Here is a 24,355-nt window from a genome sequence, read left to right on the forward strand (position 1 = left end):
TCCTAGGTAGGTAGTGTACCTGAAAAAACAAAAAGATAAAGGAAGATATGATCACTTCCTACCTCCATGGCCCTTGAACAGCATGAGAGAATCCCAGCAGAAGCCAAGGGGCTACTCAGGCCAGCCAAAGTAACACTCACCAACATAGGGGCAGAGTACAGACCACTGGTAAAGCCCAAAGGAAATGTGGCTTTCCCTCAGGGCCAGAGGAGGCCACTGACTCAAGAGACATGGACATGATGTACACGGAAAAGCACAATGGAGGCCACCAGGAGTGGATGAAACCAGGATGAGTAGCAGCTTCCTCTACCCTAGTCACCCTCCAATCCTCCAGAGCAGTAACAGAGGTAAAGTGTGCAGGAAGATGTCTCCGAGCCAGGTTAAGCTCCCACCCCACCAACCACAAATACAGATGCTGGAGTGACAGGAGGAGTGAAAGAGATCAGTGTACACTCTCCCTCCTCTAAGTCTCTGTAGCCAAAATGAATGGCTTGCAATGGAAGGATATGATCTTGGAGTTTGACACTGATACATTAGATTTTTAAAAACTAAAAGCTAGCCAGAAAACTATGGAATTTGCCAAAGATATCACAAAGGAACATGAATGGGAGATGTGGCAGAGCACAGAGGAAGGGGGTGACTGGAGAAATAGAAAATCATTCTGTGTTACATCCCTACTGCATTGAGACTGCTCAGTAAACCAGATAAAAATATGTAGGAAAAAACATGAAACTCTTGCTTGAGGACCCAATTTCAAATTAAACCTAATAATATGCTGATAAAAGGCCTTAGGAAAAAGTCATATTTTACATACTCAACCAATGACTCATAAAGACAAGTTAAATATGGCTTTCTTCAGGTATATATTTTCTTCCTGGAAATAAAAATATCAGTGTTCATGAAACTGTGAATTTAAAAAAATACGTGAATGACATTTTGAAATTCACTCTTCTAAGTCTCAAAATGCCTCTTATGATTCAAAGCATCTGCAGGAACCAGGAATCTTAGAACACTGTATTAAAATAATTAGGGCAACAAAATTCCATTCATTGTGTCTGTAACACACAAATCGTCAGAACTGACTGGGTAAACTCTTTCTGCTAGAACAAAGCAGTGCGTTTCTACAAACGTGGCCCTAAAAATTCCAATGCACAATGTCATAGGACCTTGATTTTTATGAAAGAAAAGTGAATAAAGGTAACTATAGAAAATTACAAAGAGTCATCACTCTGTGTTTTGTAAACCAATAATAAAATCCTAAGGCCCCTGCAACCAACTTAATAGACCCCCTCTGAGTCAAAGGGGACCTCAGAGAAACCTGAAAAACTGAATTCCCAGCCATGACAGAAAGGGAGGTTGGATATGCGCAGTCATTTTAGGCATAACTAACCAACATTAACATTGAAATAGAGACCATAAGACTGATGAAACATGTTATTTGTGGCAATATGATTCTAAGTTCCAACCTGACTCTGGTATAGCATCATATGACAGATAGCAGGCCCTGAAGGAAATTAAAATATTTTACCCCAATATATATTTATATGACATACCTTGAAATGGCCCTGCAAAGCAGTTTCTTGTGGGAGGAACTTGCGCCTGTAGAGAAACTCCATTAATGTGGCCAAGCCTCCCCCTTTTTAGGTCTTTCCTGGGTCTAAGAGATGAAATGAGAGTCTGGGCTGAGCACGGTGGCTCACACCTGTAATCCCGGTGCTTTCGAAGGCCAACAGCGGAGGATCCCTTGAGCCCAGGAGTTTCAGACCAACCTGGGCAACACAGGGAGACCCCATCTCTACAAAAAAAATCAGCCAGGGGTGGTGTGCCCAGGAGTTTGAGGCTGCAGTGATCCATAACTGTGCCACCGTACTCCAGCCTGGGTGACAGAGCGAGACCCTGTCTCAAAAATATAAAAAATTTTAAAAATGAGAGTCTGACAACTTTAAGGTCTGAAAAGAGACATTTACCATCTATTCTCTCTGAAGGCTGTTACCTATGAGGCTTCATCTACATAACAAGAACCTTGACCTCCACAACCATTCCCTTTATCTTAAGCATTTATTTCTAAACTGACTTTGAGTCTTTAGACAAAGCTTAACACTTTCAACCAATTGCCAATCAGAAAATCTTTGAATCTACCTATGTGACCTGTAAGCCACCCACCTCCTTCACTCTCCACCCAGCCCCTTCCACAGCTTCAAGATATCCTGCCTCCTTAGGTTGAACCAATATGCACCTTCCATGTATTGATTTGATTTTACCTACAATTCCTGTCTCCCTAAAATGTAACTACAGTGCCTCGGGCACACTTTCTCAGGACCTCTTGAGACTGTTCCTTGGGCTATGGTCACTCATTGGCTTAGAATAGACCTCTTTAAAAATACTTCAGAGTTTAGTTTATCAACAGTTTAAGATTTATTATTTATAAATTATATCATTTTGCTGCCTTTGGTACTCTAAAATGTGAGCAACCAATCTTGATTTTTATAATGGTGTAGAGCTTCTTCTGGATTTATAACACCATCAGCTACTATAAATTGATACTTTGTTTCTTTCTCATGAATTTACAAAAACTATTCCACTGAAAGGTGAGTTGTAAATTTCAATATATCAATTAAATAAGATGGCTTTCTTTGAAATTTGCAAATCTATAATTTTTAAGGTAAGTTGCCTAGTTTGATTTGTAATCTCATAAACCCAGATGAGACACTATACTTGAGATGGTATACTAAATTTCCTAGTTTGATATGTAATCTTCTAAACCCAGAGGAGATATTATACTTTAGGATTCTGATATTGACTTTGCCAGTCTAAAGACTTTCTTTTTCTGAAGAGAAAATCAGGAAGTATTCATAGAATCACTTCAAATATTCATAGAATTTAAGAAACAGACAAGGCACTGTGGTTCACACCTGTAATCCCAGCACTTTACGAGGTCAAGGTACGACAACTGCTTGAGGCCAGGAGTTTGAGACCAGCATGGGCAACAGAGAGAGAGGAGACCCTGTTTCTATTTGAATGAATGAATGAATGAATGAATGAATGAATGAATGAATGAATGGTTTTAAATTACGTAAAACGCTAGGTGTGTGAATTTTTTTCATGCTGTTTTGAAAATATGAGGGATCATCCAAATAAAAATTTAAATTTCCTACCCCCAGCTCTGAAAAGAAGTTGAGTCAAACTATTTCCTGCAGAGCTAAAGGGTCTTGATGTTGCATGACTACTAAATATTTTACTAATCTCAGCAGGGAACTGGGTTAACTGCTTGTCTGTCAGATGTTTTTAATGGCCACCCCCTATGGAACAAAAATGAGGAGGGTATAAAAAAGACCTATGTTTAAAGAAAGTTCCTTGTTAGATCATTAAGGTATGTGATACACAGCACAATCACTGTGCTAAGAAAACATATATTTGATGAGTACACCTCAGATTCATTAATTGTGGAGTTGACTTCACAGTAGTAGGTAGCAATTCCACTGTAGGTACTGCACAGAGGCCTTGCACAGAAGAGTACAGGCAGCAAAGAGCTGAAGAGTGACAGTTTAACACTAAATCTTAGGAGACTCAAAACATGCTTGATTCTTGCAGCATCTGCACCCCAGTTGTACAAAGGACCTAAATCTTTACTAAGACAAAATAGCATGTTCTTAGCAAGGCGCAAAGCAGCTTTCTTTCATAAATATTGAACTAAATAAGTAGATTAAGTTGGTTTCAAAACGTTCTTTACTACTTTTTTAGATCACTTAATGACATGTAAATTATTATATTTATTTGAGTTAACTCTAGTCAACAGTACAAATCTACATTGTTAGTTCTATTTATAACTAATTAATGTATAAGTAAACAAAATTAACTTATCCACGAAAAGTATATAGAACTGTAGCTAGCTCATGATTAGCATTAATAAATATCATAGTCTTATTATAACACATCCACTCATAATGTAATAACATAAATGATGATATATAATTATTGAGAGTAATACTAATGAGAATAATATCTGTTACTGTCTCTTCAGTTTTTTTCCCAATCCTTTCCATAACTAACAAACACTATATCCACTTCTTTGTAACAAAAATGTGAACATACATTTAACATGCTTGGTCGTGTATCAGTGTTTTAGTTGATGCATAATCTGTTTCACTCTAAATGCAATATGCTTGTCACATTAATGCCTCTAAAAGGACAAGGATAAATAAATGAATGAAATCGTATTACAGACTGAGACACAACTTGGAATTATCTTTTCTCTCTTTTAAAAATCCTATGTTTTAGATAAGCTTTGAAAATTACATGCTTATATTTGATAATCAAAATCTGGCAGTAAAGTATAAAAATTTATTTTTTTGTGTAAGCCACGGATAAAAATTATCTAACAAATGCAACAGATGTGATGTCAGCATTGTTTAGGGGGATAATAACATTCTTAAATAAGTGACAAGCATGTACATGACAAAAATCCTAAACATTTGCTCTGTGCTTTTTGTTTTTTTTTTGTTTGTTTGTTTTGAGATGGAGTCTGGCTCTGTTGTCCAGGCTGGAGCGCAGTGGGGCGATCTCAGCTCACTGCAAGCTCCGCCTCCTGGGTTCACGCCACTCTCCTGCCTCAGCCTCCTGAGTAGCTGGGACTACAGGCGCACGCCTGGCTAATTTTTTTGTATTTTTAGTAAAGATGGGGTTTCACTGTGTTAGCCAGGATGGTCTCAATCTCCTGACCTTGTGATCTGCCTGCCTCGGCCTCCCAAAGTGCTGGGATTACAGGCGTGAGCCACCGCACCCGGCCTGCTCTTTGCTAAAATAGCTTCCATTAACTATGCCAGTGAAGGTCTAGGGAGACAGCTAATTAGAACATAAATTACACTTACACACATATACACAATTATTTTAGTTTTACATTTCCATCAAAAGAAAACACTAAGTGATTTTTTAACAGTTTCATGTCTACCAGAAAAGGAACTTCCCTCTTTTGCAGTGTGCACTCATGTTTTGACATACCCATATACATTCATTTACGTATGTAAAAGAAGCCACATTAAATGGTAGAGGGCTTTGTAAAGAATTAACCTTTTAATAAGAAAAATCCTGTTCAACATTAAAGGAAAATTATCGTTACACAGGTAGTCAGTATACCATCAAACCAATACAAACTCTTCTCTTTATGAGGCAAACTCTACTATTTCTAATGTATTAGAATTCTATTGTATTGAATATCACTTCAAAAAATAGATATCAAACACAAGACCTTACAAATCTTATTATATACTGGCTTAATTCATAATGGCATTTAATTTTTTTTACAAAAATATTTTAACATGGTGCTTTTTACTCAAGAATTACAGATTTTCAAAATGTATAATATATATTTGAATTGAAAACACAGTTACATTTATGACAGACCATTTATTATTTCCACATCCAGACAAGATGAAATAGATTAACTTTTCCTGATTTTTCCTGCTTAACTACAAAAAGCTCTGGACGTTATACATAAAATCAGCATAAGGGGATTGTGAAATGTGGAGAGAAGGTGGAAGGCTGACTAGGGTCTTTGGGACCCAAGGAATAATACAGTGGTGAATTTCTGAGTTTTCTTTTTGCTTTACATATCCTGGGCTGGGTACTAGAAAAGCCAGCAACTTAAGAATGCCAATGGGTATAGGCAGGAAAAAACAGCCCTAAGAAAGTCTGCTCTTTCTAACCAAAGGACAGTCATAACAAGACTAATATAACAAGATATAAATCTTTTAGGCAATAACTGCCCTACTCCAGGCAACCACCACAGAAAAAATGGCAGATCCACCTCCATCCCTAACAGCAAAAGTCAATTTGGAAGTCTACACTTTCCCCCTCATCAGACTGTAATGAGGTGACCCAATTTCCTTGCTAAAGTTGTGACAGAGAAGGCCAAATGGGGAGTCAGAATTTTCATCCCTGTTGGATCCCCGGACAGTCACCTGTACCTGGTGATGATGGGGCATCCTACTCCTCCTTGCCAGGGCGGTGTCAGTACAGGCATGGTGGATGGTCAGGACTTTTACCACCACCCAGCTATAACAATATGCCTCCTCCCAAGAAGATGTCAACAGAGGCTAGGTGGAAAATGTGAACTTCCAGAAAAAAGGCAGCACCCCTATTCCCTAACTGGTACAATGTCAGAGGAGACTTACTGAAACAGAAATTTTAGGAACACAGTACTCAAAATGTCCAAAATTCAGTAGAAAATCACCCTTATACCAAGAACCAGAATAATCTCAACTTGAATGAGAAAAGGCAATCATCAGATGCCAACAAGATGTCACAGATGATAGACTTATCTGACAAGTATTTTAAAGTAGCCATCATAACAATGTTTCAATAAGCAATTACACACACACTCTTGAAACAGATTTTTAAAAATAGTCTCACAAAAGAAATACAAGGTAACTTAGTAGATGGGCTTCATAGCAAAATGGAAAGAACAGAAGAAAGTATCACTGAACTTGAAGATAGAAAAATATAAGCTCCCCAATCTGAAAAACAGAGAAAAACAGACAGAAAAAAACAAATAGTGCTTCAAGGGTCTGTGAGATCAAAACAATCTAATAACTTGTGTCATCAGGGTCCCAGAAGGAGAAGAGATAAGTGGGACTGAAACAAATTCAAAAAAATAATGGCTTAAAAATTACCCAGTTTTGGTAAAAGATAAACCTACACCTTTAAGAAGCTGGGTAAGCCCCAACAGGATAAAAACAAACAAATCAACACACAATCAAGCTTCTGAAAATTAAAGGCTAAGAAAAATCTTGAAAGAAGTGAGAGAGAAACAACTCCTGACCTACAGAAGTAAAAGAATGACAGTAGTTTCTCAACAGAAACCATGGATGCCAGAAGGAACAGGCATTAACGTTTTCCAAGTGCTGAAAGAAGTGTCAGCCCAGACTTTTATATCCAGAAAAAATATCCTTGAGGAAGAAAGGAAAACCCAAAACATTCTCAAATACAAGGAAAGTCTGTCACCAGCATACCTACCCTGAAACAATGGCTAAAATTAAGTTAATAAACAGAAAGGAAATTATAAAAGCAGGAAGAACAAACACGAAAAAGAGTATGAATATTGGTAAACACAACAGGCTTCCCTTCTCTTTTTGAAGTTTCTAAATTTATTTGACATTTGAAGCAAACACTATAGCACTGTCTAATGTGGTTCTAAAAGCATGTAGAGGAAACACACTATAGTCACATAAAGAGCACTGAGATAGGCACAGTATAGCTTCTGAGATAGTCTCACCAAAAATGCACAACCTCAATCTAATCATTTGAAAACAGCAGGAAAACTCAAATTCAAGAACATTTACAAAACAAGGAATCGATTTTCTTCAAAACGGTTAAGATTATGAACGACTGAAGAACTGATACTTGATTGGAAGAGACTTGAGAGACGTGACGACTAAATGCAATGTGGATCCTAGACTGGATTCTGGACCAGAAAAAGGACATTAGTAGAAAAACTGGCAAAGTTTGAATAAAATCTGTACATTAGATAAGAGTATTATATCGTTTAAATTTCCGGGTAGTGATAATTATGCTATGGTAATATAACCCGTAACAATAAAGTCAGTACTATTTTTTTACTTTTCTGAAAGTTTAAAATCCCTTTTTAAGGGCCATTTACAATATGAAATAAAATCATTAGTGCTAGGTAGCCAAGAGCCTATTAAGAATAGAAAATAAACTTAAGTTTTTCTTTACATGCCAGAATTTTATATTTAAAGAGTCTTCAAACAATGAAAGAAGGGAATCTGGGGGTACTAAATTTTCTCTTAATTAGAAAAACAAAGTCAGTGGGGCAATGTAGTACTGTCTACCTCTGATTCGGAGAGGAAAAAAGGGTACAGAAAACATTTCTAGTATAAAGGCCTGGAAACTTGTAATATTGAAAGCTTCATGAAAAAGAGGAGTAAAAGCTTTCTCAAGTCAGAGTTTTAGGGGAAAAAAATAGTAACATAGGCCTGTGCATGAGAATCACCGTAATGGGGACCAAGAAACTTAAACCAAGAAACATCAATACATGCTACTTGACTTGCAAAAGATAAGAAGAAATAAGTTGGGGCTTCAACTACAAATCCAAATTGGTAGCAAATACCACTACCTACGATAGATTCTTTTTTAGATAGTCCTATTTTTACTCTAGGAAACCATTTCTACCACTACCTCAACCTTCTCCTCTATCATTCACTTCATTGCAAAAAGTTTGCACTAAAGCCACCCTAAGAGGGAACAGTAACCACATAAATACCAACTCTATTAGGTTTTTCTGTGCAGCATTTGACACAGAATTTGATGGACAGTCAGGAGAGACTACTGCCCCAGAAACTAAGAGAAAAGAAAGTCCAAGAAGAAAGAAGTTTGGATTTGAGTCCAGCCAGATTAAGTGCTTCAGAAAATAAAACTCAAAACTATTCAGAGGACTGGAAACAGAATCCAAAGTCTCTATAATGTATCATTCACAAATGTCAGGATGCAATCCAACATTACTTGACATAGAATAAACAGAAAAAGGTGATTTATACTCAGCAGAAAAGACAATCAATAGACACCAAACTCAATACATCTCTGATGTTGAAATTGGGGGGGATAAAAACGGTGTTTAATGTACCTATGCTAACTATATTTGAGCATGTAAAGGAAAATATATCTGCAATGAATGAATGGATAGAAAATCTCTGCAGAGAAACAGAAACTAATGAAAAGGACCATATAGAAATTCTAGAAATGAAAAGTATAATTACACAAAGTAAAAAAAAAAAATTTACTGGATTAAGGAGACAGGAGTCAACTGAACGTATAGGTCATTAGAAATTGTACAATCTGGGCCAGGTGTGGTGGCTCATGCTTCTAATCCCAGCACTTTGGGAGGCCAAGGCAGGTGGATCTCTTGAGGTGAGGAGTTTGAGACCAGCCTGACCAATATGGTGAAACTCCATCTCTACTAAAAATACAAAAATTAGCCAGGCGTTGTGGTGAGTGTCTGTAGTCCCAGCTACTCAGGAGGTTGAGGCAGGATAATTGCTTGAACCTGGAAGGCAGAGGCTGCAGTGGGCTGAGACTGCACCACTGCACTCCAGCCCTGGGCGACAGAGTGAGATTCCACTGAAAAAAAAAAAAAAAGAAAAGAAAAAAATTGTACAATCTGAAACTAAGAGGAAAAAAATGAATAACGCCTCAAGGAATCTGTGGGACAATATCTAAAATGCATGTAAATGAAGTTCCAGAAGGAAAAAGAGAGAAAAAAGGAGACAAATCATTTGGGGGGAAAAATGGCCAAAATTTTCCCAAATTTTATTAAAATAATAAATAAAGGAAAAAAGAGATATACAGTGAGATGAACAGTGTACCCTAAAAGATATGTCCAAGTGTGTAGCCCTAGTACCTTTGAATGTGACCTTTTTTGAAAATAAAGTCTTTGCAGATGTAATTAAAGATCTGGGAATAGATCATTCTGAATTTCGGGTAGACTCCAAATCTAATAACAAGTACCCTTATAAGAGACAGCAAAGAAGAATACACATACACAAAGGAGAAGGCCAAGTGAAGATGGAGGCAGAAACTGGAATAATGAATCTACAAGCCAAGGAAAACCAAGAATTGCCAGCAGCCACAAAAAGCTAGAAAAGAGGCACAGAACAGATTCTTTCTCAGAGCCTCTAGAAGGAACCAACCCTGCTGACACTTTGATTTCAGACTTCTGGCCGCCACAACTGTGAGAGAATAAATTTCTTTTGTTCAATCCAATGTGTTTTTATATAATCAATTATGTAATGAATATCTTACATTTAGAGATTTTCCCATATTTTGAATTATTTTATTTGAACAGATGTCAAGTTTACCAGTTAGTAATTAATTAGTCAATTCAATGAATATTTTAAAAGAATTGGTAGAATTCCAGCTTCTGACAACAGGAGAATGAATTCACAAGACGAAGTATTTTGCAGATATCAAAGTATAGACAAAATAAAAAAAATTTGAAGACACCAGAATGTTACCAAAATCAGGCAGATACTAGGGCAGAGATTTCCCTTGAAAGATCAAAATGTATGCAGTAAGAATTATGAGTTTATGACTTTTTGGTTTTGTTTTCATCTTGTGCTTCTTATAGTTCTACTGGGGGAAAACTGCAGTCTTACCCACTGGAGGACGCAGAGAAAGAGTTTAGGGCTGGCAAATGAACTAGATATTTTGGGAAGAAATCCTAGGAGAAAGCTGCAGAAGTGGCACAACTTTAAATCTGAATCTTTTACCCAAATTCCAGCTGACTGCTAAACTTCACATGCACAAGGGAGATCTTGGAAGGCCCAATGTAAAAGTAGGCAGAAACCAGTGAGAACTGGTTGAGATTTGAAAGTCTGCTACTTTTTGAATAGAGTGCAGTCCCTAATTTGAATGCAGCTCAAATGATTGAATGCTAAAGCTTTATAGGCCTGTAATATCAGTGGCTGTGTGGCTGGCAGATCAGCTAGAAATTTAGAGGAGGAAATGCCAGAATGTAAAAAAGGCAAAGAAAGTGGGCCCCAAAATATGAGCATAAACTCAGACCAAAAAATTGGCTTTCACTATATGATGCAGGCACAGAGGAGACCATAAGAGAAAATGCTGCAGTTATAAGGTAGAAATACTGACTAGAGGATATTGGCTGAGGGATACCACCATGGGGAAGATGAGGCTTGCAGTTTTAGCTTAAGCAACTTAACCAAAAACCAAAACCAAAATAAAAGTATTAATCTGGGGAAGAAATGATGATCCAGAGTTGCAACACGTTATCCACAATGTCCATTTTTCAAACAGAAACTAAAGACATGCAAAAATCAGGAAAAAGGTAAACCACACTCATGAATAAGGCAGTCAACAGAAATTGACTCCTAACGGGTCCAGCTGTTGGATTTAGTTGACAAAAAACTTCAAAGCAGGTATGATATAGATGTTCAAAGAATTAAAGGAAAATATAATCTCAGTATCTATACAAATACAGAATCTCAACAGAGAAAAGGAACTATAAAAAACAACTGAATGGAAATGTCAGATTTGTTGTGAAATTTTTCACAACAAAATGAAAAATGTATTATAGGGGCTCAAGAGCAAACTGGAGAGGATGGAGGGAAGAATCTAAGAATCCAAAACTTGAAGGTAGATCAATAGAAATTACATAATCCAAAACACTAAAGAAAAATAAATGGAGCCTCTGAGGCCTGTGGGAAAATAACAGGAGATTTAACACATGTGCAACTGGAGTTTTAAAAGGAAAGGAGAAAAGGTAGAAAACTTTTTTGGAAAAAATAGTGGTCCAAAACATTCCAAAAATGGTTAATAAAAAACACACCATTATTTTACAGCTCTAAGAAGTTACATGAATCCCAAACTAGATTAAAAACACTCCTACATGTACCATAATCAAAGCAGTGAAAAACAAAGATATACAAAATATCTTAATGCTTTAAGTATTAAGAGGAGAGATTCCTTGCTTAAGCCTAGACAAAACACAACACATGACATACATGGTCCTGTCACAACTGGCTGTCCTATGAGAAAAAAATAAATTTCAACTCTTACCCCATACCATACATTAAAAATTAACTTTAAGTGGGTCTTAGCATTAAACATAAAAGCTAAAAGCATTAAATGTCCATAAGAAAAGTTAAGATAAAAAATCTTTGTGATCTTAGGGGTTAGTCAAAAGATTCCTCAGATGAGACCAACAAGGCATAAACCTTAAGGGGGAAAATTGAAAATTTTACTTCATTGAAATTGAAAAACCTCTGTTTTTCAAAGGATCACATTAAGATAACAAAAAGACAAGTCATAGGGAGGAAGATAATATTTGTAATGCAAATGACTTGTGGCCAGGATATAAAGAACTCTTGTAAATCAATAATTATGGGGGAAAATCCCAATTAGAAACTGAGTAAAAGATGTGGATACTTGGCAAAGATATACAAATGACCAATAAGCACATGAAATGAAGCTCATATCATTTGTCATCAGTGAAATACAAACTAAAATATCAATGAGATACCATTATACTCTCAATAAAATAAGCTTGACCATATTAATGTGTACAACCCTCATACGTTGCTGGTAGGAATGTAATGTATGTAACACATTAAAACAGAATCTGAAAGTTTCTTATAACATTGTATGTACACTTACCATGTGATCCAGCAATTCACTCTAAGGTATTTTCCCAAGAGAACTGGAAACATGTCTGCACAAAATCTTGTAAATGAATGTTCATGAACAGCTTTATTCATAATGGCTCCAAAGTGAAAACAACCCAAATGTCCATCAACAGGTAAACTGAAACAATTTGTGGTATATATACATATAATAAACTAATTCTTAGCAACATGGAACATGCATGAATTTCAAAATATACTGAGTGAAAGATGCTAGACACAAAACTGTGAATACTATATAATTCCACCTATATGAAATTAGTGAAAAGGCAAAACTAATTTTTAGTGCCATAAAGGATTATGTGGTTGTCTGGAGGTGAGGAAAATTGGCGGCAAAGAGGTGGAGGCAAATCTTTTGCAATAAAGAGTCCCATCTTGATTATGGTGGTAGTATATATTTTCATGACTGTATACATTTTTCAAAACTCATCAAACTGTACAATATGGGTGTGTTTTATCGCATGTAAATTACACATCAATAAGGTTGATTAAAACACTTAACTGTAGTTATCTCTGACACAACTGAAGACACTAAGTCATGGTTCATATTTTGCATAATCATAATTAACCTCACAATTAACTAATTTCCAAGCAACTGTTACATTAGGAGCTTAACACCATTTGAATTTATTTTATACGTGTTCAGATGTGTTTATCTGCCCTTGCACCTATACCAAACCCTTCCCTCTTCCACACTACCACTCTGATGAGTTCATTGAGGGCAGAAACCCTGGCTATCACTTTCATGCTACATACTCAGTGCCAAGTTGCATACCTGGTCCACAGCAGGTGCTCAATATATACTGTTTGAATTCATTAATAAATTAATCCCTTACATGTTAGTATGCATCTGGAATCTCTTGTAGGCCTTTATCCATTCTCCTGAGCAATATTATCTGTTTCTGTGGCTTCAGTTATATCTATACACTGACGACTCTCAAATCTGTGTGTACTATGTTCTCTTACTGATCACCAGACCGATTTCAACTGCCTACTGGACAAATCCATGTGAATATCCCACAAGCAACTCAAATTCCACGTTTAAAATGGAACACGTTAAGTTCCTCTAAGTTTACTCATCTCATCCATACTAAAAATAAAACTTTGCCTAAAACATCTCACACTCAAACTATCTCACTTACTCCTCAAATGGTCTCTACTTACTTTTCAACTTATGTAAATCTAGCTTCCACCCTAACCAGGCTAGTGAAAGCATCCTCTCTGAAGTCAGCACAAGAGATCATTTAATTTTCTCAATTGAACCTTAGACAACTACACCCTAGATCCACTCCTCCACGCCCAACAGCTTTGTCTTAACTCAATCTTTACTCTTTCTTTCCTGGATTCATTAAAAACCAGGTTAATTGGTCTATTATCAAGTCTGTCTCTTTCTTGTCTAGTTCATCTTTTACACTGCTGACAGAATTATCTTTCTGTTAACCAATCATGTCAAATCTCTTCTAAAGATAAGTCAGTGGTATTTGTCTAATAGCTAAAAAAAACTCGAACTCCCAACAATACACACACATTTTTTTTTCAGCCTCCTCACTAGCCGCTTCCACTTTAAATTATTTTCTAAAACACCATGCCCTTTTATGTCTTCAGTGCTTTGATGCTTCTGCCTATAATTCCTTTTCTTATCCACCTTAAAATTTGAAGTATTCTTTAAAACATATTTCAAATATTCCCTCTGCTATGAACTCTTCCCTAATTCCTTCAGTCAGAACTGTTCATCTCCACTCACAATTCTTGACATCACTAACCACACTTCGAGTTAACAGTTATCAGGTTATACTTACTATGTCATTTATTATGTGGGGTAGAAATTATTACATACATAATTTCTTGCACTATGCTACAAACATTTAATTATTTTTATCAGACCATTGTGTAATGTTTGAGCACTGATCCCAGGAGATAGGATTAATTTGTGGCCATGGGTTATCTTCTTCTGCATATTAATTTTATTTGCCTGTCAGTCTTCAACTTGACCATAACTCCCCGTGTTCAATGTTTAGCATGCTACCCAGCATTTGTAGGCCCTTAGTGAGTACTACTGCCCAGTGTGAGTAAACAAATGTTCCATGTCCTGTGCTTCAGCTGAATCAATTCCAGTGTTCAATGGGATGGCATTCCACGGGCAGATTAACTTCATATCCATCTAATTCTTCATATACATGCTGAAATTATGAAAACCTTGTCACAATATACTATCTACCACCTATCTTTCCCTTAGTAAGAGTTTTTCAAACTGTAAACCTAGCACTGTTTTCCAGCAATGGTTCAAGTGTTCCATTTTAGGACTTGATTCTAGACTTTATTTTGGGACACACTCTTGCTCTGTCTGTTGCCCAGGTTGTACTACAGGTGTGAGCCATCTCATCCAGCCTGTACTTTTCTTATGCTTTAAAAAAAAAAGAGAGATAATGCTACAGATAAAAAAAAAATTTGGAAGTTTTTCAAATATGTTTTCTCTGATAGTTAAATCTGCTTTTTGATGTGACTATGTTAAGATGGCAGAACTTTCTAGAACCTAAAATCTGTCAGGGTTTAAAATCAAGTAAAAACAAGTAAACTACATTACTAATATGATGTTTTACATATGTACTCCCAAATGTGTTTATATATAAAATTTTATATTAGAATAAAATCTAAAGTCCCTTCCATCTCAAAAGAGTCAGAATTCTTTTAATTTTTATTTATTTATTATTATTATATATATTTTTTGAGATGGAGTCTCGAACTGCCACCCAGGCTGGAGTGCAGTGGTGCAATCTTGGCTCACTGCAAGCTCCACCTCCTGGGTTCACGCCATTCTGCTGCCTCAGCCTCCCGAGTAGCTGGGACTACAGGCGCCCGCCATCACGCCTGGCTAATTTTTTGTATTTTTAGTAGAGACGGGGTTTCACTGTGTTAGCCAGGATGGTTTCGATCTCCTGACCTCGTGATCCACCCGCCTTGGCCTCCCAAAGTGCTGGGATTACAGGTGTAAGCCACCACACCCAGCCCTATTTATTTATTTTTTTGAAACAGGGTCTTGCTCTGTCATCCAGGCTGGAGTGCAATGGCGGGGTCTTGGCTCTGTACCTCCACCTCCCTGGTTCAAGCACTTCTCCTGCTTCTCCTCCACCTCCCTGGTTCAAGCACTGTCTCCCGGTAGCTCGGATTACAGGCGCCTGCCACCATGCCTTTTTTTTTTTTTGGTAGAGACAGAGTTTCACCGTGTTGGCCAGGTTGGTCTCAAACTCCTGACCTCAAGTGATCTGCCTGCCTTGGCCTCCCAAAGTACACTGGGATTACAGGCATGAGCCACCAAGCCCAGTCAAGGAGTCAGAATTCTTAAATGACTTACTCAGTTGTATATATAGTTGAGGGCAGAAATAAATTTATTAATGAAATCTATGACAAAAACAAACCAATATCCAGAAGACTATGGGCCACCACCACACATTAGTCCTACTTACAGGGAATGGTCTTCAAACATTACACAATAGCTTTTTTCAACATAAAATAAAGATTTGTAGGCAAAAACATACCAGGTATTCTGAAATAATATATGTAATGCCTACTTCACTATCTGATGCAAGTCCATCAATAACTGTCAGTTTCCTCCCTAGTTGATCCATATATCCCCTAAATGCAGGCCCCTGTTATGTCAGAGCAATTTTTTTGAGTATACAAAATCTTTTACATGCAGCATTTCACATACTGTTCTTTCTTAAGAATTGCCTTGGGTGAGAAAAGAACAATACACATGAAATTTCAGCCACTGTCATTTGTGGGAAAATAAAAAATCTCCTTAAATATAGCTGGATTCTGGAGAAAGGGAAATGCTGGAGTCACTTCAACATGACTTGGAATGAGTGTAGGTACATAGCTGCCATCCACCTGAAGAGTACTATAATTAATTATATGTCATTAAATGAAAAATCACATCATTGCCAATCTTTTCTAGCAAAAGGAAATGTAATACATCTTTATATGAAAAATAATTTCTTCCTTCAAATACTTGATTTTTCAAATAATTCCAAGTAGTAGAATTTTCATGTTGAGTTGAAATCTCTTCTGATAAAAACAGAAAAGGTTATCAGATAGTTCTACTTGGGAAGGATATGAAATGATAATCATCTTTTTCTCCATCGTGATGGCTCATTTCAGATCTACATTGAAGTTTCTTTGGTTGGAACAGCTCTTACTGTGTTTGTATATTACTTATATTTTGTGTCTTACTACGTATGCACTGGTGCATAAAGGCTTAAAAGGAGTATCACAGCGATATAGGGCGGGTGGTTAGACCCATATAGTTTATGCAGTAATAATGGACTGTTTTGCTCAAGGCCTGCTTGATTCTTACCTGTATTACTGTTACTCATTGTGATTTTTATATGCACCAGGATTTCCTTCTTCAAATGTAGTGTTTTTTTTTTTTTACAGGGTTTAAATTTTCAGTAAAATGAGTTGATCTACAATTCTGCTGGTTTTTATGAAAGTTCAGGTGTGTGTTATGTTTGCATATCCCTTGGACTTTGGCCTGCATATCAAAGTCTAAAGACTCCAGACAAAACAGGTCGGTTTGCATAAACTGGGGCTGCCCACTGGAAGAACAAACCTGAGTGTTAATGTCACTAAAGGAAGACCAAGCCTTCAGGAGACTTCTAACACATACTTAGATCTCTCCAGGGTCCTTGGAAGGTAGTAGAGGTCAAATTCAAGAGAGCTTTCTAAGAATTTTTAAGATTTTAATGGCAAATCAGAACAGTATCTGCTGACCAAATCCACAAATGTGTTTTGCTCATTGTAGTCTAAGTAATTTCTTACGCTTTTATACATTTGTTTAATAGCCTACATGAACATTTGGTCTTAGAGGCAACACAGTAAGTTATGTTTCAATGACAAATTAAAAATGAGGGAAAACACACAGTTGGGCCCTCCATATCCATGGGCTATGCATCCAAATATCAAAAATATTAAAAAAGAATTTAAAAATAACACAAAAAAGCAATACAGTATAACAATTATTTATATAGCATTTACATTATATTAGGTATTATAAGGTGTCTAGACATGATTTAAAGTATAAGGGAGGATGTGTATAGGTTATATGTAAATACTACAACATTTTATATAAGGGACTTGACTGTCCATGAACTTTGGTATCTTTGGGGGTCCTAGAACCAATCCTTCCTGTAGATACCAAGAGACAACTATATTCCTAAGTGTGGGTGTGTATGTACATGCATTATTTCTTTCTCCATATTATCCTAAGAGAAATTTACAAAGTTGTACTTGTATTGATCTCTTAACAAAAATGAATACTTTATTCTAAAAAAAAAAAAAAAAAAGCTGCTGCAAATAGCCACCTTGATGATAACTATATGGATTGGAAAACATGAGGTATAGGAGAGATAAGAATAAATAGGAGAAAGGTTGATTCTCAGATTCTCAGGGAGACCAGTCACTACCCCCGACTTCCACCAGCCCCATCCCAATGTAATCTACACTAAAGTCATATTGTTAAAAAATAAGTACTTAAAAGAAGCCTGTGGCTACAAAAACCTGCTATTATCATATTGAACTCCACAAAAGGAGGCATATCAGTTGAAATGTATTAAGCGTGAATTATATTTGAAAAGGAAAATTTTAATTTAACTGACAGTCTCATCTTGCTGGAAACGGCATGATTATAATACAATAATGAGAGGCCCCTCCATAAAACACTCCTTGATTTTGGACAATAAACTAATTATAGTTTAACTAAAACACCAACTAAGTGTTTCTTTATATTATTTATGTGAGGGAAAAAAAACCTAGTTTGTTTTACTATACTTGGAAGGTTTCACAAACAACACTGTTTCAGTGGATGATGCTCACAGAAGAGGCACAGAATAGCAAACTGAAATGAAATCCATCTAGAAGGGATGATTTACTAAAATAATCCACTTTCATTTTCAACCTAATTTTTAATGACTAGTTTAAACAAAGAAACCACTTACATCTAATATAATTAGCATAGAAAAGCATATTAAAGATGTGAAAATGTAGAATAATGCAAAGTACGACATGAAACAAATTATTTCACTTCAGTTCAAATGCACAGCATTTCAAGAGTGTCTTTTTCATAGTAAGTTTCTTTAAAAAGCTGAATGATTTTGAAACATTTTGCCATTGTAATAAAAGAGTACACAACAAGGAACCCTGAAACACTATGTAGGACTACAATTTTGAATGAGTTCTTATAAAATGTGAAGTTACAGAAGCATACGATTAGCCTGAACAACAAAGTCTGAAGTTCACAGAACTATTGAATAAAAACATTTAAAAGAATATAAACAAAATGTATTAATACTTGATAATACTTGAAAGAAATAAACATTCATTTCTGACAGAGATCCAAAAGGTTCGATTCTAAAATACGATAAAAACTTTAGGTGAGACCAAACAAGAATAAAAGAACTGCTGAGAATGTGCAAGTGTTGAGTCACATTCTGCTCTCTTAAGTCAGTTTTATTAATAACTTTAATTGTATAATAATTTTACCTATTTTGTAGGTTTAAAAGAATTTGAGCTTGGATACCTACAGTTGATCAAAGTAGCTTTCCGTAATGTATAAATTCAAATTAAAGACTGGGTGATGAAACAAAATTAAAAGTTAAAACAACTTTGTTTTCAATACACTCACATATTTTTACTTTGTAATACAATATAGCTGTCACATACAATGACTCTAGTAGGTTTAAATCAAATTGGGATGGGCAAGGAAAGCCAAAGAAGGGTTTACACAATATTCAATAAGCAATAGTATCTGTTCCGTTTGCAATAAAATAAAAAAGTTCTAACCTAGAAACACAGAAAAAGAATTTATTGTGTTTAAGTTTCCGAAATAAAAGTAACAGAATAGCACATAATCTGTAACAAGCTGGTCCTATAATTTCTAAACTGCAGTCCAATTAAAACATTTAAGTAACAGAAACAATCTACATGTTTTTCTTTTTTTTTTTTTTTTTTGAGACGGAGTCTCGCTCTGTCGCCCAGGCTGGAGTGCAGTGGCCGGATCTCAGCTCACTGCAAGCTCCGCCTCCCGGGTTCACGCCATTCTCCTGCCTCAGCCTCCCGAGTAGCTGGGACTACAGGCGCCCGCCAGGTCGCCCGGCTAGTTTTTTGTATTTTTAGTAGAGACGGGGTTTCACCGTGTGAGCCAGGATGGTCTTGATCTCCTGACCTCGTGATCCGCCCGTCTCGGCCTCCCAAAGTGCTGGGATTAATCTACATGTTTTTCTACCAGGTAAATATACCTGAGAGGGTAACCACAAAGAACCTTCTGCTGCAACATTATGAAGAAGGGCTATGCATGTGGCCGGACTAAGCCATTTCCCAGAGATTCTGCTCACTGCTTAGCTGCAGGTAGTGGTCCATCAGTGACACAGTATTTTACATCAATACCAGCTCATTCAACCAAAGAAGCACAGTAATATTTTAAAATCACCTGTTTATATTCATTAGTATGTAAAAATCACAATACACAGATTTGGAAACGTATAACGTGTCCATAAAAACGAGTATATTTTGTCAGCATAAGCTTTTTAAAAAGGCTTAAGCAATGCAATAATGAGGGAAGCAGACTCTACGTGTTGACTACAGTGAAGATATGTTACAATTATAATTACTGTCGTTGCCAAGAGCTTAGAAATAAAAACAAATTTAAAAAATTAAGATGTTCCGGTAGCAAAATTACATCTACTGTAACAATAGCTCCACGCAAAAAATCAATTCAGAGCTTGAATGCAATTTGTGCTTTGTTTCTATAAGAATGCAGTGTTACTCTCAGACATTTCTAAATGACTAGATTCATAAATAAGCAGTGAATTTCTTTTCATCACAATTTATTTCTAATTCATCCTGTGCAGATTATAGACAGAACTAAAAATTACTTAGCTTTTTTCCAGTACTTTATATAAATCGAGATCTTTTTTAACAGTGATTTATTGTGTTTCTTAAGGTAAAACAACAAAAACAAATTCTAAAATTATAACTTTAAATTAAGTGGTTAAAATTTCAGATGACAGAGCCAATAACTGGTAACAGCTTCTTTAAGTTCATATTAAGAGTCCAATTAAAAACACTAACAACTACCTGGCAATAGTTTGAAAGAATCAGAAGGGTTCAGTGAAGGGAAAAAAAAAATCCAAACATGCAAAATACTCCCCAAAACACATGACCTTCTTTTTCATTTTATAATCTAGACTTGTAAAATTTTTATAAATACATGATCATTCTACACAATACAGATCTTCTAGAGCATTTCTAAAGGATATTACAGTTTTTGGTCTTAAGGAATAAAGACTAAGATGGAAAAGGAGATGAAAACAGTGAAATCTGAGAAAGCAATACTCTCTCTACACACAAGCAAACTGTAGTTCATCCAGTCAAGTTAGCGGTTACAGTTCAGTACATGATTTTCAAGGCAACTAAGAAATCAAGACAGACATTTCCCTTTCCTAGAGTTAACAATTCTTTTAAAAGTTCCGATGTATCCATAAAGGAGTGCTGATTTTTGTGGGGTTTTTTCCAAAAGGAAACAAAGAATAAATAAGGGAAAACAAGTTTCCATCCCTAAATTCACATACACAAGTTAAGTTAAACTACAAGCTAGTTTTAGACTACCCAGTGAAACAGAATTGTTGGTAGCATCTGAGGCAGATGCTACCCTTCCTAGTCAGTTCAAAACATGATCCAGTAAAACAAATACACATTGTTATGCCTCAAACAACTATAAAGCATTTCATTATTCTTCAAATATCATGTTTAATTAACTCCTAAGGTAACAGACTTCTAGAATGTTGTATCTTAATGGTGTACCTGAATCAATACTAGCAACAGAATGCAAAATTCAAAACTACAATAAAGGTAAAATCATCATAAAAAGAAATTCAATCCTTATGTAAAAAAGGGAGAACTGAGTGTGAAATACTAACACCAAATGTCTGAAGGCAGAATTTTTGTTTGTGGAAGACAGAGTGAAGAGATAGACACACCTAATCAAGATCAAGTGGAAGACAGTGAAGAGTATGAAAAATGCTTAAAAAAGAAAAAGAAAAAGAAGAAGGAAAATGGAAAAGAGACAGGCAGCAAAAGAATTACTAGACAGATCAAAAATAAGAGAAAATGAGGCATGTGCATACGGCTCTTTTTTTGTCTGTCCTTTGTGTTCCTAAATAACTTAAAATGTAAGTGGCATGTAGGCCATACTAGCAGGCAAGAATGAGCCTTGTGATGGATAGAGATGAAGGATCTGAGGCTAATGAATTGTTCTGTTTTTTGTTTTTGCTTTTAATTCATACCTGAAAGCCTTGAATCCTTGCTAAATATTCCAGTTGTTTTGAAGGTTGTACTGGAGAACAAGGGGGAGTAGGAGAACTTCCTTTTAAACCTATGGCTTCAGCTGTAGAAGATGTTCCGTTCATAAGGAGTTCCCTGGCAATTGTAGCTGAACTATTCGATGTGGGAGATATACTGAAGAAAGAGCTTGAAGGTTGGTTCATATCTTTGGGTGACAAATAGCCTAGAGTAGTGCCAGAGATTACTTTGTGGCGGCTGGCTTCCATCTCTTGATAAACATCAGGAGACAAATGAAGAATTCCTTTTGGAGCTATAAATAAAATGAAGAACACTGTTATTACACTTAAAATAATTAAAATAAAAACATGTTATAGTATTAACTCAATGGCTTTACTTGGTGTAGTTACAAAGAAATGAGAAATCCTGGCAATCAAGTATCTTTGTCATACTGTAGAGGCAACTGTAGTTTCTATTAAAAGGTGAATAATGTCTTGTTTCAATTTTCCTAAAATTAGAAGTTTAAAACATCCAAAAAAAGTGGTTTCAATGGGACCTGTGTGTAGTAGGGAAGCTATAAAGGGACAAGGGAAACTGATGTGTGAAAGTACACTGGGGGAGAAAATTGGGAATGTGCAGTGTCTTCACCCTGCATTTTAATATTTTATATCTCATAAAAGAGGCATGAAACCCCAACACATAGAGCAATTGAGGCACATCAGGTAAAATAAAGGCTTAATCAGACCAAATTTCTTTGGAGGTACAAATGCATGTATTCAACAGCCCAGTGGTCCTCTCACCTCCACAAGGATGTCCCATAGACAACTCTAACTCACAAACACATAAAAAAGCAAATGGGTGTCATCTCAAAACTAGCACTGTCTCTAACTTGCTTTGCTCATACCACCATGTGGCTGCTCGTGACCCAACCTAGACTCCTGGCAACCATCTCTGATTTACTCACAAGCAAGTAGTTATCATGTTGCTCAAACATCTCAAGAATTTGACCACTGCAGGGATTATCCAGTACATTAATTCAAGCCAGGCCATGGACAGGTTCTGTCCTCTGTCCATCAAGAGGAGTGAGGGCTGTGTCATCAGCTGATGGAGCTCAAACCATACCAGAGAAGCACTTTCCTTTGACTATCATTTGTCTCAGAGAAGTTTCAAACCACATTTCAAACTGCTTATTCTAATGTCTTTTGATCAGGTATCAATAATTCTCAAATGATATTATCTTTTAAAATTATTGGTAAGTCACCACTCATAGAGATGTGCTCTGAGAGACAAAACTTAATTCCCTGTTCTTGCCCCTTCCTCTCCTGATGCTAACCTTCTGATTCAAGCTTTCAGTGTTTCTCTGCTGCTAGTATTCTCAGTGTCCATTTCCCAAAATGTGTTCTATAACACAGTCCCCAAAGAAAATGGTTCCATGATAAATAAAAATTGAAAATAATGCAAATTACATAATACAAATGCCTTTTGTGAAATTAAAAATACACATTAGCATAGTGAAGAATCAGAAACCTCAAAGAACAAAAATCTATTCAACTTGGTTTAACCCAGGATTCGCAAGTTTACTTTATGTCTAAGCGTTTAACATAGCATGAATAAAACAGCTAACCCTTTGGGAAATGCTGGAGGCTAGCCCAACTCTCCTCTGACTGAGTCATTTCCAGTGACCTGTCTTTGAGATTGATGATCTTTTCTTCTGCTTGACATTGTCCGCTATTGAATCCCTCTGGTAAGTTTTTCAATTTATTGTATTTTTTAGCTCCATGCTTTCTGCTTGGTACTTTTAAAAGTTCTCTTTTTGTTGAAATTCTCACTTTTTTTCATGCATTGTTCACCAGACATCAGTGGGAATGTTTATAAGGATTACTTTGAATTCTCTGTCAGGTAAATTACGTATCTCCATTTCACTAGGGTCAGTTTCTTGAGATTTATCTCATTCCTTTATTTAGAAAACATTTTCCTGTTTCTTCACTTTTCCGTGATTCTCTGTATTTGTGTCTGCACATTACATAAGACAACCACTTCCCCCTAGGATTCATAAACTGGCCTCATACTGGAGAAGATCCTAACCAATCAGCCTGGACAGAGATTCTGGAGGCCTCTCAAACTTTTATGCTAGTGTAATCCACCTTCTTTGTTTTTGGCAGTCCCCAAGCATCAGTCCCTTGCTTGTCTCAGTCCCATCAGAGCTCTGAGACAAGCAAGACTGAAGCCAATTCTTCAGGCAACTCCCAGATAAGTTGGGTCATTGGATACATGGCATACCTCTTTGACTCTCCAGGAAAAAGTTGAAAGCTGGAGCTTTTCAACTATTAGCTTTGTGCTTGGCTGAGCAGAGGATGGTGACCACCACCACCAGCCATCTCTGTCTTCATTGGCCCTGGGGTTGCTAAAATATGCCATGTCCTGTCAGCACTCTGAGACTTGCCAGACAGAAGCCAGTCTTCTGGGTAGCCCCAGAAAAGCTAAGGCATTGGATGCATAGTATACATCTTTCCCCTTCCAGGCAGAAAGAAGCTGCGGGTGGGGGGTAGTTGTCTTGATTATATGGCACTGCACTGTGGGTAGGGATTATGGCATGAGGGTATCTTGAATTTCCCTGCTAATTAAGATCTGGCTGGTTTCATGCTCACCTGGCATACAGGAACCTCTTAACTGGTTTCTGGATTTCTCACAAAGAAAATCTGTCTATCAATTATTATTGAATTGCTGTGTTCCAGGGCCTCCTATTCTACCATTTTGCCAAGGCTAGAACATTCTCTTACTTAAAGGTCTTTCACCAGTTTATCAGTTACACT

The 24,355-nt window shown here is 36.5% G+C and overlaps 1 protein-coding gene across 14 annotated transcripts in view; it reads right to left on the reverse strand.

Moving 5' to 3' along the window:
- Positions 1 to 24,355, reverse strand: part of STAU2 (staufen double-stranded RNA binding protein 2) — a 348,991-nt gene that overhangs the window by 111,419 nt on the left and 213,217 nt on the right. For 13 of the 14 annotated variants that reach the window (XM_030937273.1, XM_030937277.1, XM_030937275.1 and 10 more), the window contains one exon: positions 21,548 to 21,855. In XM_030937273.1, coding sequence (XP_030793133.1) covers positions 21,548 to 21,855 — 308 coding nt within the window. Of the gene's footprint in view, positions 1 to 20,072; positions 21,856 to 24,355 lie in introns of those variants that run through there. The other variant, XM_030937278.1, reaches the window with a different exon arrangement.

This window comes from Rhinopithecus roxellana, chromosome 9 (assembly GCF_007565055.1).
Source record: "Rhinopithecus roxellana isolate Shanxi Qingling chromosome 9, ASM756505v1, whole genome shotgun sequence".
Lineage (NCBI taxonomy): Eukaryota > Metazoa > Chordata > Mammalia > Primates > Cercopithecidae > Rhinopithecus > Rhinopithecus roxellana.